Source organism: Siphateles boraxobius, unplaced genomic scaffold, assembly GCF_051911475.1.
Source record: "Siphateles boraxobius isolate OS27281-9 unplaced genomic scaffold, OSU_SipBor_1 35, whole genome shotgun sequence".
NCBI classification, from domain to species: domain Eukaryota; kingdom Metazoa; phylum Chordata; class Actinopteri; order Cypriniformes; family Leuciscidae; genus Siphateles; species Siphateles boraxobius.
The window spans coordinates 8,733,650-8,746,307 of record NW_027508975.1 but is presented as its reverse complement, the minus strand read 5'-3'; the positions used below and the strand labels follow the sequence as shown (position 1 = coordinate 8,746,307).

The 12,658-nt window shown below is 37.1% G+C and overlaps 1 protein-coding gene across 8 annotated transcripts in view; it reads left to right on the top strand.

The window, feature by feature from the left end:
• The first annotated feature begins 262 nt into the window (after positions 1-262).
• Positions 263-12,658, top strand: part of spire1a (spire-type actin nucleation factor 1a) — a 49,025-nt gene continuing 36,629 nt past the window's right edge. For 4 of the 8 annotated variants that reach the window (XM_077196230.1, XM_077196229.1, XM_077196226.1 and 1 more), the window contains exons 1-2: positions 286-743; positions 4,290-4,324. In XM_077196230.1, coding sequence (XP_077052345.1) covers positions 431-743; positions 4,290-4,324 — 348 coding nt within the window. In that variant the 5' untranslated portion in view covers positions 286-430. Of the gene's footprint in view, positions 744-4,289; positions 4,325-12,658 lie in introns of all 8 variants that reach the window. The other 4 variants (XM_077196225.1, XM_077196224.1, XM_077196223.1 and 1 more) reach the window with 2 other exon arrangements.

The following is a 12,658-nucleotide window of genomic DNA, read 5'->3' as shown; positions in this document are numbered from 1 at the left end:
ACACTCAGATATAGGCTAGCTACGTCGCAAAAGGAAAAAAAAGACAATCAATTTCATGCCGACTTTAACAAGACATTGTAAACAATTTTCTAAAGGGGTAGGCCTGTTTAATTCTTAAGTTCTTATATATTATATAATCTGGGAAAAATTGCAATTTAAGACGAAGCAATCTTCTCTAATAGTTTGTAGCCTATTGTCAGTAAAGTGACTGAAGACATGACTGACTCTGAGACCATGCGGAAAAGCCATATGAGCGCCTCTCAGAGTCGAAAAGCAGCAGGAGCTCGAGCTCAGAACTATCGACACAGGCTTCAGAGCTGGACACGCGCGGTCCTTCTAGATGACTGACCTAACGTAAACATACCTTTTCGGTCTCTTTAGCATCTCAACATACAGTCATTTCGTCTCCCCGGAAGCCTGGAGAAGAAGAATGACTGACGAAGGAATGTTAATCTCACCGTCGGCTCTCCAGGATCCCGGAGATGGAGCGAAAACTGAAGACATCAGTATGGATTGTACGGACGGGGAAGATGAATTGTGTTTGGAGGAGATTTTAACACTGTACAGTCAACCGATCAATGAGGAGCAAGCCTGGGCCGTGTGTTATCAGTGCTGCAGGTGGTTAACTCAAAAACAGAGACGGAAAGAGAAAGGTGTGAGTCCACCTGGACGGATTGCGGGTCCTGGAGATGTGAGGATTCGGAAGGACGGGACTGTTAAATTGTATCAACAGAGCAGTCCAGGTAAATCATAATGTTTACATGAGAAGTCAAAGTAAATGGCGCAGCATGAAGCCAACCGAACAACGGCTTTGCTTTGACACATTGCTAAATATAAGCGATATTATGATTAATGGAGGCCATTTTAATTTTTTAGACAGATTTAGGGATGTACCTAGGCTAAGACCTCAATTCTAACTGTACATCAATTATTTTACCTGTTTTATTCGAGACTTTAAAAATAGGTCGATATTTGGATATAGGCTATATATAAATATTGTAAGCTTTGATTTGATTTATTATCTTATTCATTGCAATACAAACCATTTACATAATAGCGGTTATATCGTATCGAACATCGAGCCATTGTAAACAATGGGGCCATGTGATGGATTCATCCATAAACACCTTTAGGCATGGGCCAACAAAAGGGACCTGATCTTTGGCCTAGTACTCCTGTGATATGCATACTTACCATATTGATTCAACATAGGCGAATTCAATAGGCGTAGGCCTATTTATGTATTGTTCAGGATGCACAATTAGCTACAACATTTAATTTGTTAAATGTAGCTAGGCCTGCATCTGATTTTAGACTCTCACTCATATTTAGCACATTGAATGTTCTAGGCTAATAATATTAATCAATTGTAAATTAAAATATACAATCAGATTAACTGCAATGTATTTTAAATCAATATATTTGAGGAAAAAAATAGTATAGTGCTTTGAATAATAACTGTTTTCAATTAACCAAAATTTAATCGAATTTGATAGAGGGATTTCTCAGACAGAAGTAGTATAATTAAATTCTCAGCCATTATCTCATTTGGGTTCTTTCGCCTGAGGGTTTTGGATTTGGCTTCCATCTCTGTTTCTCCTTTGGGAGTTAATTTGACTGCCGTTCATAAGTATAATTATTGGGATGAATGTCTCAATCCTTCCATCTCCCTAACAAGGGTTTAAACATGGGGTTCAGCAGTTATTTGAGTGTTTTTTATGTTTTAAATGGCTTTTACCTTAATCTAAAAGACTTTTCCATAGGTGTCTCCTGCTTATTCTCATTAAATTAGAGTACTAGCCTGTGACTGACCTGCATTTAGCACCATATAGTCCATGACCATGTATATGCAACCTTTTTTTTATGGTTGTTAAGAAAAAACATAAGTCTTCTGCCTTAAGTATAGAAGTGTAAAGTGCCAAATGACAAGCAAGTAACTAGATCAGATGGTCCTTATCAGGCAGGAAAATCAATGCTTATGTAATATGACGGTCTGCTGAATTCTGCTCTCCTGGGGAAGTTTGCTGTCCTGGCAAATGTGGGTACGTTCAAATTACGCTGACTGACCAGTGATATCAGACTGTGAACCTGCCAGTTTCAGTCATGATCTATCCCTGATGAATAGATCTGTCTCTCAAATGGAATAAAACAGTTTTAGAGCCAAGATGTGATTTGAAAAGTCTCCAAGCTCCAGAAAATGCTTCATTTATGTTTATGTCTCCTTTTTCTGTTTTCTTTGCTTGCTAAAGCTACATAGTGATTCATAGTTGTTACCGCCCTGGGAACAGCATGTATCCCAACTAGAAAAATTAAATATGGAAGTGTAGAGCTGAAGCTCCTGAGAAGCCTAAATCAAAGATATAGGTTAATCTGAGATAGATAAAGCTTTCACTCTCTGTCCTTACAAGGTGTTTGGATTGCATCAAATGCATCAGAATATTGTGCAGATTTGTCACAGATGTTGTTAATATTGTCTACTGAAAAATATGAATATACAAACATAACAATATTAGTAATATACTTTTTTATTTTTAAATGAACTGCCCTACTCATCTCCTGAAAAATAAATGAATATTATATTTATTTAAATAAACAGTCATAGTCACAGCTGGATTGGTTTACTTTGCCCTTTTGTCCCAATTTTAGTTTGTTAGGCTACTATCCTCCTGAGTCAAACACCCTTGTGAATTGATTTCCATGTTAACCAGGGCACAATGTACAGCATTAAATTATTTTCAGTGATTCTCCTTTCATCTTTATAGAAAGATAATATTACAGTACTCGTCTGTTTCATACAACAATGTAAATGGCATCCTATTGCACTAAATACAAAAGAACCTCTTGAAAAATGCCTTCTTCCTGTCAGGATGGTGTATGTTGGACTCTATGAGGGTTTAAATTCAGACTCCTTTGGAAATTTATTTTCAGTTATATTTGATTTTCAGTTGTTGAAAGTGGCCGTTGCAATGACACTGGGTTCATTCATTAGTGGCAGCAGTGAACTCTGGGTCTCGGCCAATCCCAGAGGAGGCTCTTTCTTTTAACACTGTAACCTTATACCTCCAGTGCCACTAAAGGAAGGGCTAAAACAGACATTATGCTTCTAAGCCCATTGTAGTGTATTTAAGGCTCAACTGGCACAAAATTGCATCTCTGTCTGACTCCTATAGATTTGTGTTAAATATTTAATGTGAAGGTTGTCTGAGGTGAACCCCTGGGTCCCTCTCTGTAATATAGAAATGGGGGAGGGGGCTTTTCATGGTCAATTTCACTTCTATTAAATGTATTCATGGTTTCAACCTGTACACCACTTCTCTAGAAAGATGCTGGCCTTAGTGAGCATCATTATTAAACAGCATCTTTATTATTATTCCATAACTGTAAGTATTAAACTATCTCGTCCTGCATCATTTGTGCTTTGGAAATTCATCAAAATGATCTTGTGCTAATTACTTTTATCATTTTTGGCTGTTGTATGAAAAACGTGCAACAAAACTAAACCCATAGACCTGCATTGATAGAAGGACCCGAGTCATATTATATTATAAATTTGAGGGTGGGCTCTTTTGACCAATAAGAAACCATCCATATCAACCTATTAACTATCTAGCAATTTATTAGCATTCTCCGTGAACACCTTGGCAATACAATAGAGTGCAACAGTCGCCGATTCTGGAAGTAAAAATCCTGTTAATTTTCTTCATAGGGAGCTTATTTTTAATGATAACCTATAAACCTTTAAAAACAGACCTACTGTAAGCTATGAGGTTGCTAATCGATTATGTGTGCTTTTGTTAAAGCCACCAGCCTGCATTTCAGCTTATTTTTTTTAATTGTGTTCAACAGCATAATACCTGGTGAAAAACTACATTACCCATGATTCTTCAGAGAATCTCCACCAATCAGAGAATCAAAACAAACAATTTGCACCAAAATAACTCTTTAGTGCCCGCCCACTTACATGAGCCACTGCGAACAACATAATCTCCCCCTGCTCTCAAACCACTCAAATATTTGTTTAGATATGCATATTTTATTTTGCAACAAATGTAAAACAAATTGTTTCTAAGCATACTTAGTCACCTAACTGCTTTATTCATTTGCAAGAACCCAGAAATGAAAAAAATCTAGTTCTAGATTATATCCTATTGTCAAGTTCATTGATATATCAGGAAATTGTAACGTACATGAAATGTAAATATTTTGAGTTATGTGATTTAAAAAAATGGATTAGTCAGATATTATATATTTGATTCGTTTCTCTTTTTTTTTTCTTTTCCCCATTACAGATAAACACATAGAACCGCCCAGTTCATCAATAGAGGTGAGTCATCTTATTTACTTTTGTTGAGGTGCCAGACTGGTTTGACTTTTGAGAAAAATGAGTCATTCTGTTGCTATATTTGGTAAAGGGCATCAGCTGTACAAACCATCCGGAGTAAAAAGCTAGTATTCGTCTTTGTATGTTTGGTTTCTGAGGGTTTCTAGGTGCAGTGTTCTTTGCTGACTCTGGTGGTGGTCACTCTGTCCGTGGTGTGGATGTTTGCCAGGTAGATTTAGGTGTGAGTGGTTTTCAGGAGTATTTGTGTCTGTGGGAACCTCATTGTCTTGATGGTATTCATTAGCTGTTAGTTCTTTGTTGGCGTGACAACTATGTGGATCTCGGCCTGCCTCAAAGTTTCCCTAAAGCTCCCTGCCACTCTGGGAAGTAGCCAAAGCTTTGCTGTAATACATTTGGAAATAGTTTTCCCAAGCTTTTCAGCACCAAGATATCTCTTGCTGCCCGACTCGGAACAGGGCAAGACATTTGTACTGCCTTCCTATTTAGTAAAGATGACAGTGCTGTGCAAATAGGACTGTGTGTATGCTAAAAATGTTGAAGTAAGATTTGTTGGCTAAATGTGATCGATTTTAAAATGCCCTCAGTTAACAGATGGGTCCACAGAGGGGATACGAACATGCAAGCATGCGCCCACACAGCCACACACGCACAGACTTCCAAACAAAAAATAAACACATGCGCCCATCTCTGAACGAGATTATCAACAGAGCACTAGACGGTAAACTCGTGACTGTGAATAGGAGGATATTCAAAGAGCAGAACAGCAGGGCCCTGCCTCCTCTGCACACAAACTTCTTTTTTTTTCATGATAGAGTTGATATACATCAAAGATAAGAAATTTTGTAAACATAAAACATTCATAGACCGTGTGACAATGGCTGGGTGATATGGCCAAAAAAATGATCGTGATAAAATGTTATGACTGTTTAAGTTAGGACTCTCATTTTATTACAATTAACCATTATCCATAGTATCATACATTTAGATCATGATAACCATAGGTAAAACCACCCATATAGCACATCACTACTAAGGTAAAATGTAACTATAGTTTCTTTGCTATTTGTAGTCATACATGTTCTTTGCTGAATTCAAGCACTTGTCACTGGATCTCATAGATGTGATCGAGACCGATCAGCGAGTAAACGCTTCTGCTCTATTAGGATGCAAGCGATTCACATCAGCCTTGCATAATGAAGAAAATTAAGCCATCATTTATTCACCCTCATGTTGTTTAAAATTGTGTGACTTCTTTTCGTATGTGGAACACAAAAGGAGAAATTTTGAATAACGCACTGCACTCTCTTTCCCACTCAATTACCATCAGGGGAGATTTGAGATAATATACCGCAATTGCAAGTTTATATCTTGCAATTCTGAGGGAAAGAAAGTCAGAATTGCTAGATAAAAAGTTGCTCTTACCTTTTTTTTTTTTTATTCAGTGGCGGAAACTACCTTCCATTTGTTTAATTTGTATGGCTTCAGAAGACTTTTATAGTGGAAACTTCCTTTTTGAAGCTTAAAAACCTTTTGTGTTCCACAGAAAAAAGAAAGTCGTACAGGTTTGGAACGACATGAGGGTGAGTAAATTATGACAGGATCTTCGTTTGTACATAATGTTTCATATGTACACTCAGTGTGATCAAAGCTTTTCATAAAGCCTACCCTGTTTTAGGGCAGTAATGAGAGGGTGTGTGTGTGCTCTGTTCTGCTTGACTGCACCTCTCTCTCAGCGATCATGTGATGTTGCAGTATGCATGTTTAAGACCTCACCCTCATGGGCAAGTTAAGCGCTGCATCGACGCTAACTGAACAAAGTATTCTGCTGCTCGTCACAGACACGCCACATCCACAGCCCCATCTGGCTGTGTGTGTTTCAAACTTACTGCCCTGTCCGTCAGCGACTTAACAGTAGTGTTTTTGCATGACCATATCTCCTAAGGAATCTGGTTTCAGACAGGCCACCTAAGGCATCATGTCACCCCTAATGGTCTACTACAGATTTAAGTGAGCTTTACAGATGAAAAAGTGACATTTGTATTGCTGTGCTTGTTTCTTAGTAAAAGAGTCCATGACAAATGTGAACATCGATACAAGGAAAAATCTAGTTTAAAACACGTCAAGTTCTTAGAAATTTACTTCTTTTTTTCCCCATGCATGTGGTTTTGTATTTGTTTGGCATTTTCAAGAAAAATGTAGGCCTAATGACTTTAATATTATGTGGTTGAACACACATCTTAATCATTATGTAATCAAGTTTTGAAATATACCTATTTTTTTTCTTATAATATTTCAATTCTAATAATAGATTGGACAAAAAGAATCCCTGTGCGGTGTACTACTATCATAGTATTTATTTATATTTTGAATAATAACTTTGTGTATATTTTCTATTTTAATTTAAGTTTTAGTCAGTTTATGTTCTTTTGTCATTTTTATAAGTAATTTTTTAAACGTTATTTAGCTTTAATTTATTTTTCATTTTTTAGTTGTAATTTCAGTTGTAATGTCAATTTCAGCTTTATTTCAATTAATGAATGTAATAGTTTTTTGGTTTTAGTTAACAACACTGGCCTTGTGTCATTCACCCAGATATCATAGGAAGCGAAGGTCACATCTGTTCTGCCCTTAAAAACCAATCAGATGGAGGCATCTTGGTAGGCAAGATGTTATGCAACATTTTCAATGCTTTCCGTTCGCAGACAGCCATAATCTGTCTCTCAAAGATATTTGTCAATTTTTACCTTATCCATAAAGTTGATAAGTCAATAGCGAATCATATCGATCCATGCCCAAAATGGTATTGATTTTAGGAAGTGCTCTCGGTTGGGCTTCATCCGGTCCACTCTGGTCTTTGGCAGTTCTCCAGACAGATAGAGGCGAAGCTGACCCAGTTTTTCCCCATTAACTCAGTACTATTGGCAGGACTCAATTGCTTTATAAATAGGAGAATAGTAATCACATTTAGATGCCTTGGCTTCTCACCAGGGTCTTTCAGCTAAAAACAAACCCGCTCCATCAAAATCAGACTGGGTTTCCAAGTGCTTCCATTATTCACTGATGTGCATCTGCCAACTGATCATTAAAGCTTTTTTTGATCTACATGATCTGAAGGGTGAAAGACACAGTCCATTTTGACCAATAGATATCTTGGCAGCTTAATGAAAACTTGTAAAGATCACCATGTTTCCTCCGCCAAGGTGCACAGACAAAGAGGATTAGACCCTAGATCTAGTTCGGTGGCTAAAGTGGGATTATCAGACCTCTTAATGAGAGTTTCTTCAAGCTGCAGGTCATACTATCTGTCTGTGGTTCTGGTCTCGAGAGAGAGCCCGCTGTTAGACAGGCTTTAGATGAGGAGGAATGTTGATGGTCTGTAAATCACCTGTTGAGACTCAAGTAAATTCCCATTACATCTTCCCCTTCAGTGTCTGAGTTTTTTTTTTTTAAACAATTCACCTCTCAAAAACCCCTTTTCTCACTTTTGCTTTCTCTTTTTTAGTTGTGTGGGTTCGGGGAATTTGTTTTTTTTAGCTGTGAGCTTGATGCTCTTGTGGTTTATTCTCCGGAGGTTTTCTTATTCTTTGCACAAAGCCTGTTTCTTTCACCTCGCCGCATAACTTTCCTTCCTCAGCTGACTGTGTGAGTGTGTTTGTGTGTAAGGATGAGATAGAATGTGTGAGTACTTTGGCCCGGTCACACACAGCCTTGACGCACAACGCTATTTTAAATTTTCCCATTCGCATTTGGAGCCAATTTACGCACAATCGTCACTTTTCAGACACGTAATAAGCATCAAAAAACAAGTTGTTCTCTTATTCAACATATTGTCTTGTGCCTTCTGGAAGATTACCGGTAATACTTTATTCCGATAGTCCACTTTAGACATCCTACTGACTAGAAGTATCTTTGCAGTAACCTCTGAGGGTTACTAAAATTAAACAAACACTTAAATATCCCTAACCGGAATGCTTTGATATAATCCACAGTTTAGTTTAAAAAAATTGGTTTTGTGCATCCTTAACCTGTCGCTTCTGTGGCTTCTGTCCCTTAGTGGTTGACTAAACTGCTGAATCGCTTTGTCTGATGAGATTTGCCATGAGTCAACCTTATAAAGTTACCACATCCTTTCCAAGAGGACTTCAAGGGCTGTGAACAGCAGAGTGAGACTAATGGTTTTAGGTTTCAGAAGAAGCGTAGTCTAGATGGAGTCTGGAGCGAAACCAGAAATTTAAAAATGAAAATTTTTAAATTACAAAATTATTTGTGCTTCTTGAGAAGGTGAGCCGCTCACAAGGCTGCGAGAGAGTGAAACCTGAGTGCTGAACACGGATGTGTAGAGCGGCATATGTTTTCGTCCTATATTTTCAGTCTTTTTTTCTCTTTCAGCCAAAAGCTGAAAATGGCATTTTTGGCCGCCGAAATTTCGGTGCATCCTTACAGACTACACAACGACTACACAAGACTACAGAAAGTGCATATGACGTTTCTTTCTTTGCAGTCTATCTCTATCTTACTGAGAGCGATAGCAGCTACATAACTACTCTTAGACATTTTTAGACATCATGCGCTACAGATTAAAAAGTTTGGGATTGATACGTTTTTTTTTAACATCACAGAATAGATTTTCCTTTAATTTTTCCATTCAGAGAGAGTTGAGGCAGTAGGAACAATTTTACATTGGAACAGTAACACAAGTCGTCCTCCTGTCAGTCTGTGTATGGGACAGTGAGTCAGAGGGCTCGTCGGAGGGAAGCAAATGTCCACCTTGCTGTAGGGTTCTGGATGTAGCCCAGATCATTATGTAACTGTTTGCTTTCCCTTTCATTCACTTTCTCATAGTGTTTTTTTTTGTTGTCCATTCTTTTGCCTTCAGCGGTTCATCTCTGTGCCAGTCTAGTGCTGAGTGGATGTTTTTCTGTACTTTAAGTTCCAAATATTCCTGGGAAACAGTCCTTAAATGCCCCTTAACCCTCTGGGGACTAAGCTCTTTTTGGTCCGTTTTCTCTATTTTTACATTTGGGCTTATAAACTATATGTAATGGAGATGGAACACTATGTGTTTGGTATCTATGGATTCAGAAGACCCTAAGCTAACATAAGCACACATGTAATATGTTTATAAAGGAAGTATGAGTGAAAATGTACCATAAACTAGAGAATTTCAAAAACGGAAATTTGATTTTTGGCATTTATTTTTCTGTAAATCACACATCACACAACAATAGTGAACAGTTTTTGAACAAAAAATATATTTGTCAAAGCCTTTGCTTGACAGACATGTGTAATTGTTAAATAAAATGTGTAAAGAACAATGAAAAATTTAACTTTATTTACAAATAGTCCCAGGCGTTTTTCTTAGGAATGCTTAGAATTTTCTAAGCAATGCTTTCTCCTCGTCACTCTCCAGTAATTGTTCCAGAGCTTGTTCCACCGTAAATTGTATACTGCTTGCCATCATAAAAGTGCTAAAACAATAAATAATGCTAAAATTGTATGTGTATATTATAATTGTTCTGTCTCTCTCTCATATCTCTGTGCGCTCTCGCTCGGTAAAGCCTTGTTTATACTCGACGCGTCCGTTTGCTTTCTGTTGTCTCTGCCACTCAACGCTGTTTGCGTAATAGTATATAGTACCACCCCTTGCAAGGCTACAGAGTCCTCCGATTTGCTAGAATACGTCATGGTAACCTTCCTCTGATTGGGTAAGAAAATATTCCTCCATTGGCAATTTTTCCATTGGTTGTTGCTCGTGAATCTGACAAACAACATTGATTTCATTGGCCTTTGACGAAGTGGTATTGCGCAACAAGGAAGTGTGTATACAAGCCGGGTAAGTTTGTTATCACTGTTTACAGCGGAATCTGAGGAAGACAGCTAAAAAGACCGCACCTCTCTATCATTAATAGTTTTTAAGATAATTATACATTTGTAAAAGTATGCCATTTTGGGCGGTACCGCCCAATCCGTCCCCAGAGGGTTAAATACAGTTCTATGTTCTTACGTTTAAAGCAAATTTATAGTTTATTTGGATTTATTTTTCTGGGCATTTACTCCAGGCAATATATAAAAATATATGTTATCGCAATGCTAAGTATATTGCAACATTTTTAACCCTATAAACCCTAAGGCCTCTAAATTGTCAATATTAGGGATGCATGATACTGCGCTCGTGTACTGGTAGTCATTAAAATGCTCCGATACCAAAAAGCTGATACAACGCAGCGTGTTAAGTACAGTGTTTGTGACAAGGTAATACCAACAACAGAGCAAACCGAGAGAAGGATGCCTATGAAGTAAATTAATAGAAAGTTAAACAAATTAAATAATTACGCCTATAGGCTATAGCTGCAGTGCCCGAGCTGATGAGTGAAACACAGAGTGGATTGAGCGTGAGCTTATCGAGCACATCTCTTTTTTACAGACATCATTGTAAAGTTTGCAGTTCGGTCGGATGTGTCAATTGCAAAGAAAGTCAAACTTTTTAAATATTAAAACAATTTCAATATTTAAGCGCAAGAAGACACGGAAGAGAACTCCATTCAATACATGCATGCTTTGTGAGAGGTTTCCTTTGCACAAACACCAGAAGCGCACACCCAGAAAGCGTTGTCTTGCACTCGAACGGACAAATTCATTCATAACTGTCAAAGTGGCCGTCTTGGCGATTATTCCAGTAGGCATAGTTGTTTAAGTGAACGTAAACAGTTGAGAGAAAACAAATGTGTATCCGTGGATTGGATCATCAGTACATTGTCTTAAAGTGACAGCAGCCTAATATTCCTGCTGCCATCTGTGTTTTTAATTTTAATCAAACAACAATAGACAAGGAAATCACTCTCTGTTCTAGACTGAATAACTTTTGTAACTTAATTAAGGATTAATCTATATTTAATTTATACAGTAAAGTGTTATTTAACATGTGATTACTTTATTCAATTTCTGAAGCGTACCTGAAACTATTGTAAGACGTACCTGAAAAATCTGAAAAGCACTGTGTATTTTTGCTAAATGAATTAAGCCAACTAATATGATTATAATTGTTTTGTTTTCTCTATATTTGTAAAAATTACAAATGCAATGAAAATACAGGCATCTGTACTTGGTATCGACAAGTACCTAAAATGAAAGTGTCGGTATTGGACTCATTCTGGAAAAAGTAGTATCGGTGCAATATGATCAAACCTTTCCTGAAAAACCTGTTGTACACATGCCTTCTGCCCTCTGATTGATGGCTCATACTTTTTTTTAGCAAGGAAAAAGTATTTTAGTATAATTATAAAAACTTCCTCCTCCAGGTTGTTGTACACGTGTCTTTTTGCTCTGAAATCTTTACCGATTTTTACTACGTAAACTTTATATTTCAAGATAAATTCTTACTGGACTGAAGCAACTCAAAGTTTAATTGATGTTCTCAATTATCATTTATCATCTCTCAATTATCATTGAATTGCATTGCATTATGTTTTGAATGTCAAAATGAAATCTACAGAGCTTTGATCATAAAATTAAGCATTTAAAGGAACGGAATGGGGCACAATAATCGCTTTATCTTGATGATCATATTTTCATAATCGTTGGAAGCCAAAATCGATACTGAAACTCAATTTCGATTACCGGTTTTATGAAACTCAATTTTGAATAATCGCACGGTTCTACAACAACTGCACCAAATTGCATATTTTTACTTAGTTTGGGCATCTGAATATAAATCATGATTTTTTTCTTCCTCAAGTGTCTTTTTTTCCCTTCTCAAGTCTCCATATTCTTCTTTCATCATACCATATGAGGCATAAAAGCCTGATGTATTAAATATGATATTCAACAAAAAACACATGCAAACTAAAAAAATAAATAAATTTACTCTGACTATTATTTCATATTATTTCTATTACGATAATATCGTATATCACCACGAGTGACTGGCGAATGCCCAATTTTATCAGCAACTAAATATAATGGGCAAAATAATTTTGACACCCTGTTAGGCTTCTGTGGTAGTCAGTGTTACCTTTGTTATATGATTTTTGGCAGGACACCGATTACATTACTTGCCTACCGCAGCACAGCCCCTACTGTCATATTGCTTTTTATAGAGATAAAAACCATTTAGTTAAGTTGGACAATGGATGCTATAATTATAAAACTAAAAAAAAACTGCTCTGTAATTTGCCACTAAATGAAAAGTTCCAACATTTGGCTGGCGTTAGCGGTGGATGTTAATTTCACATCCTGTTCATGTACAGTAGGTTATCCAGGGTTGGTAAAATGACCATAGGACCCTGGAGCTCAACCGCCATTCCCCCCAACTTGTTT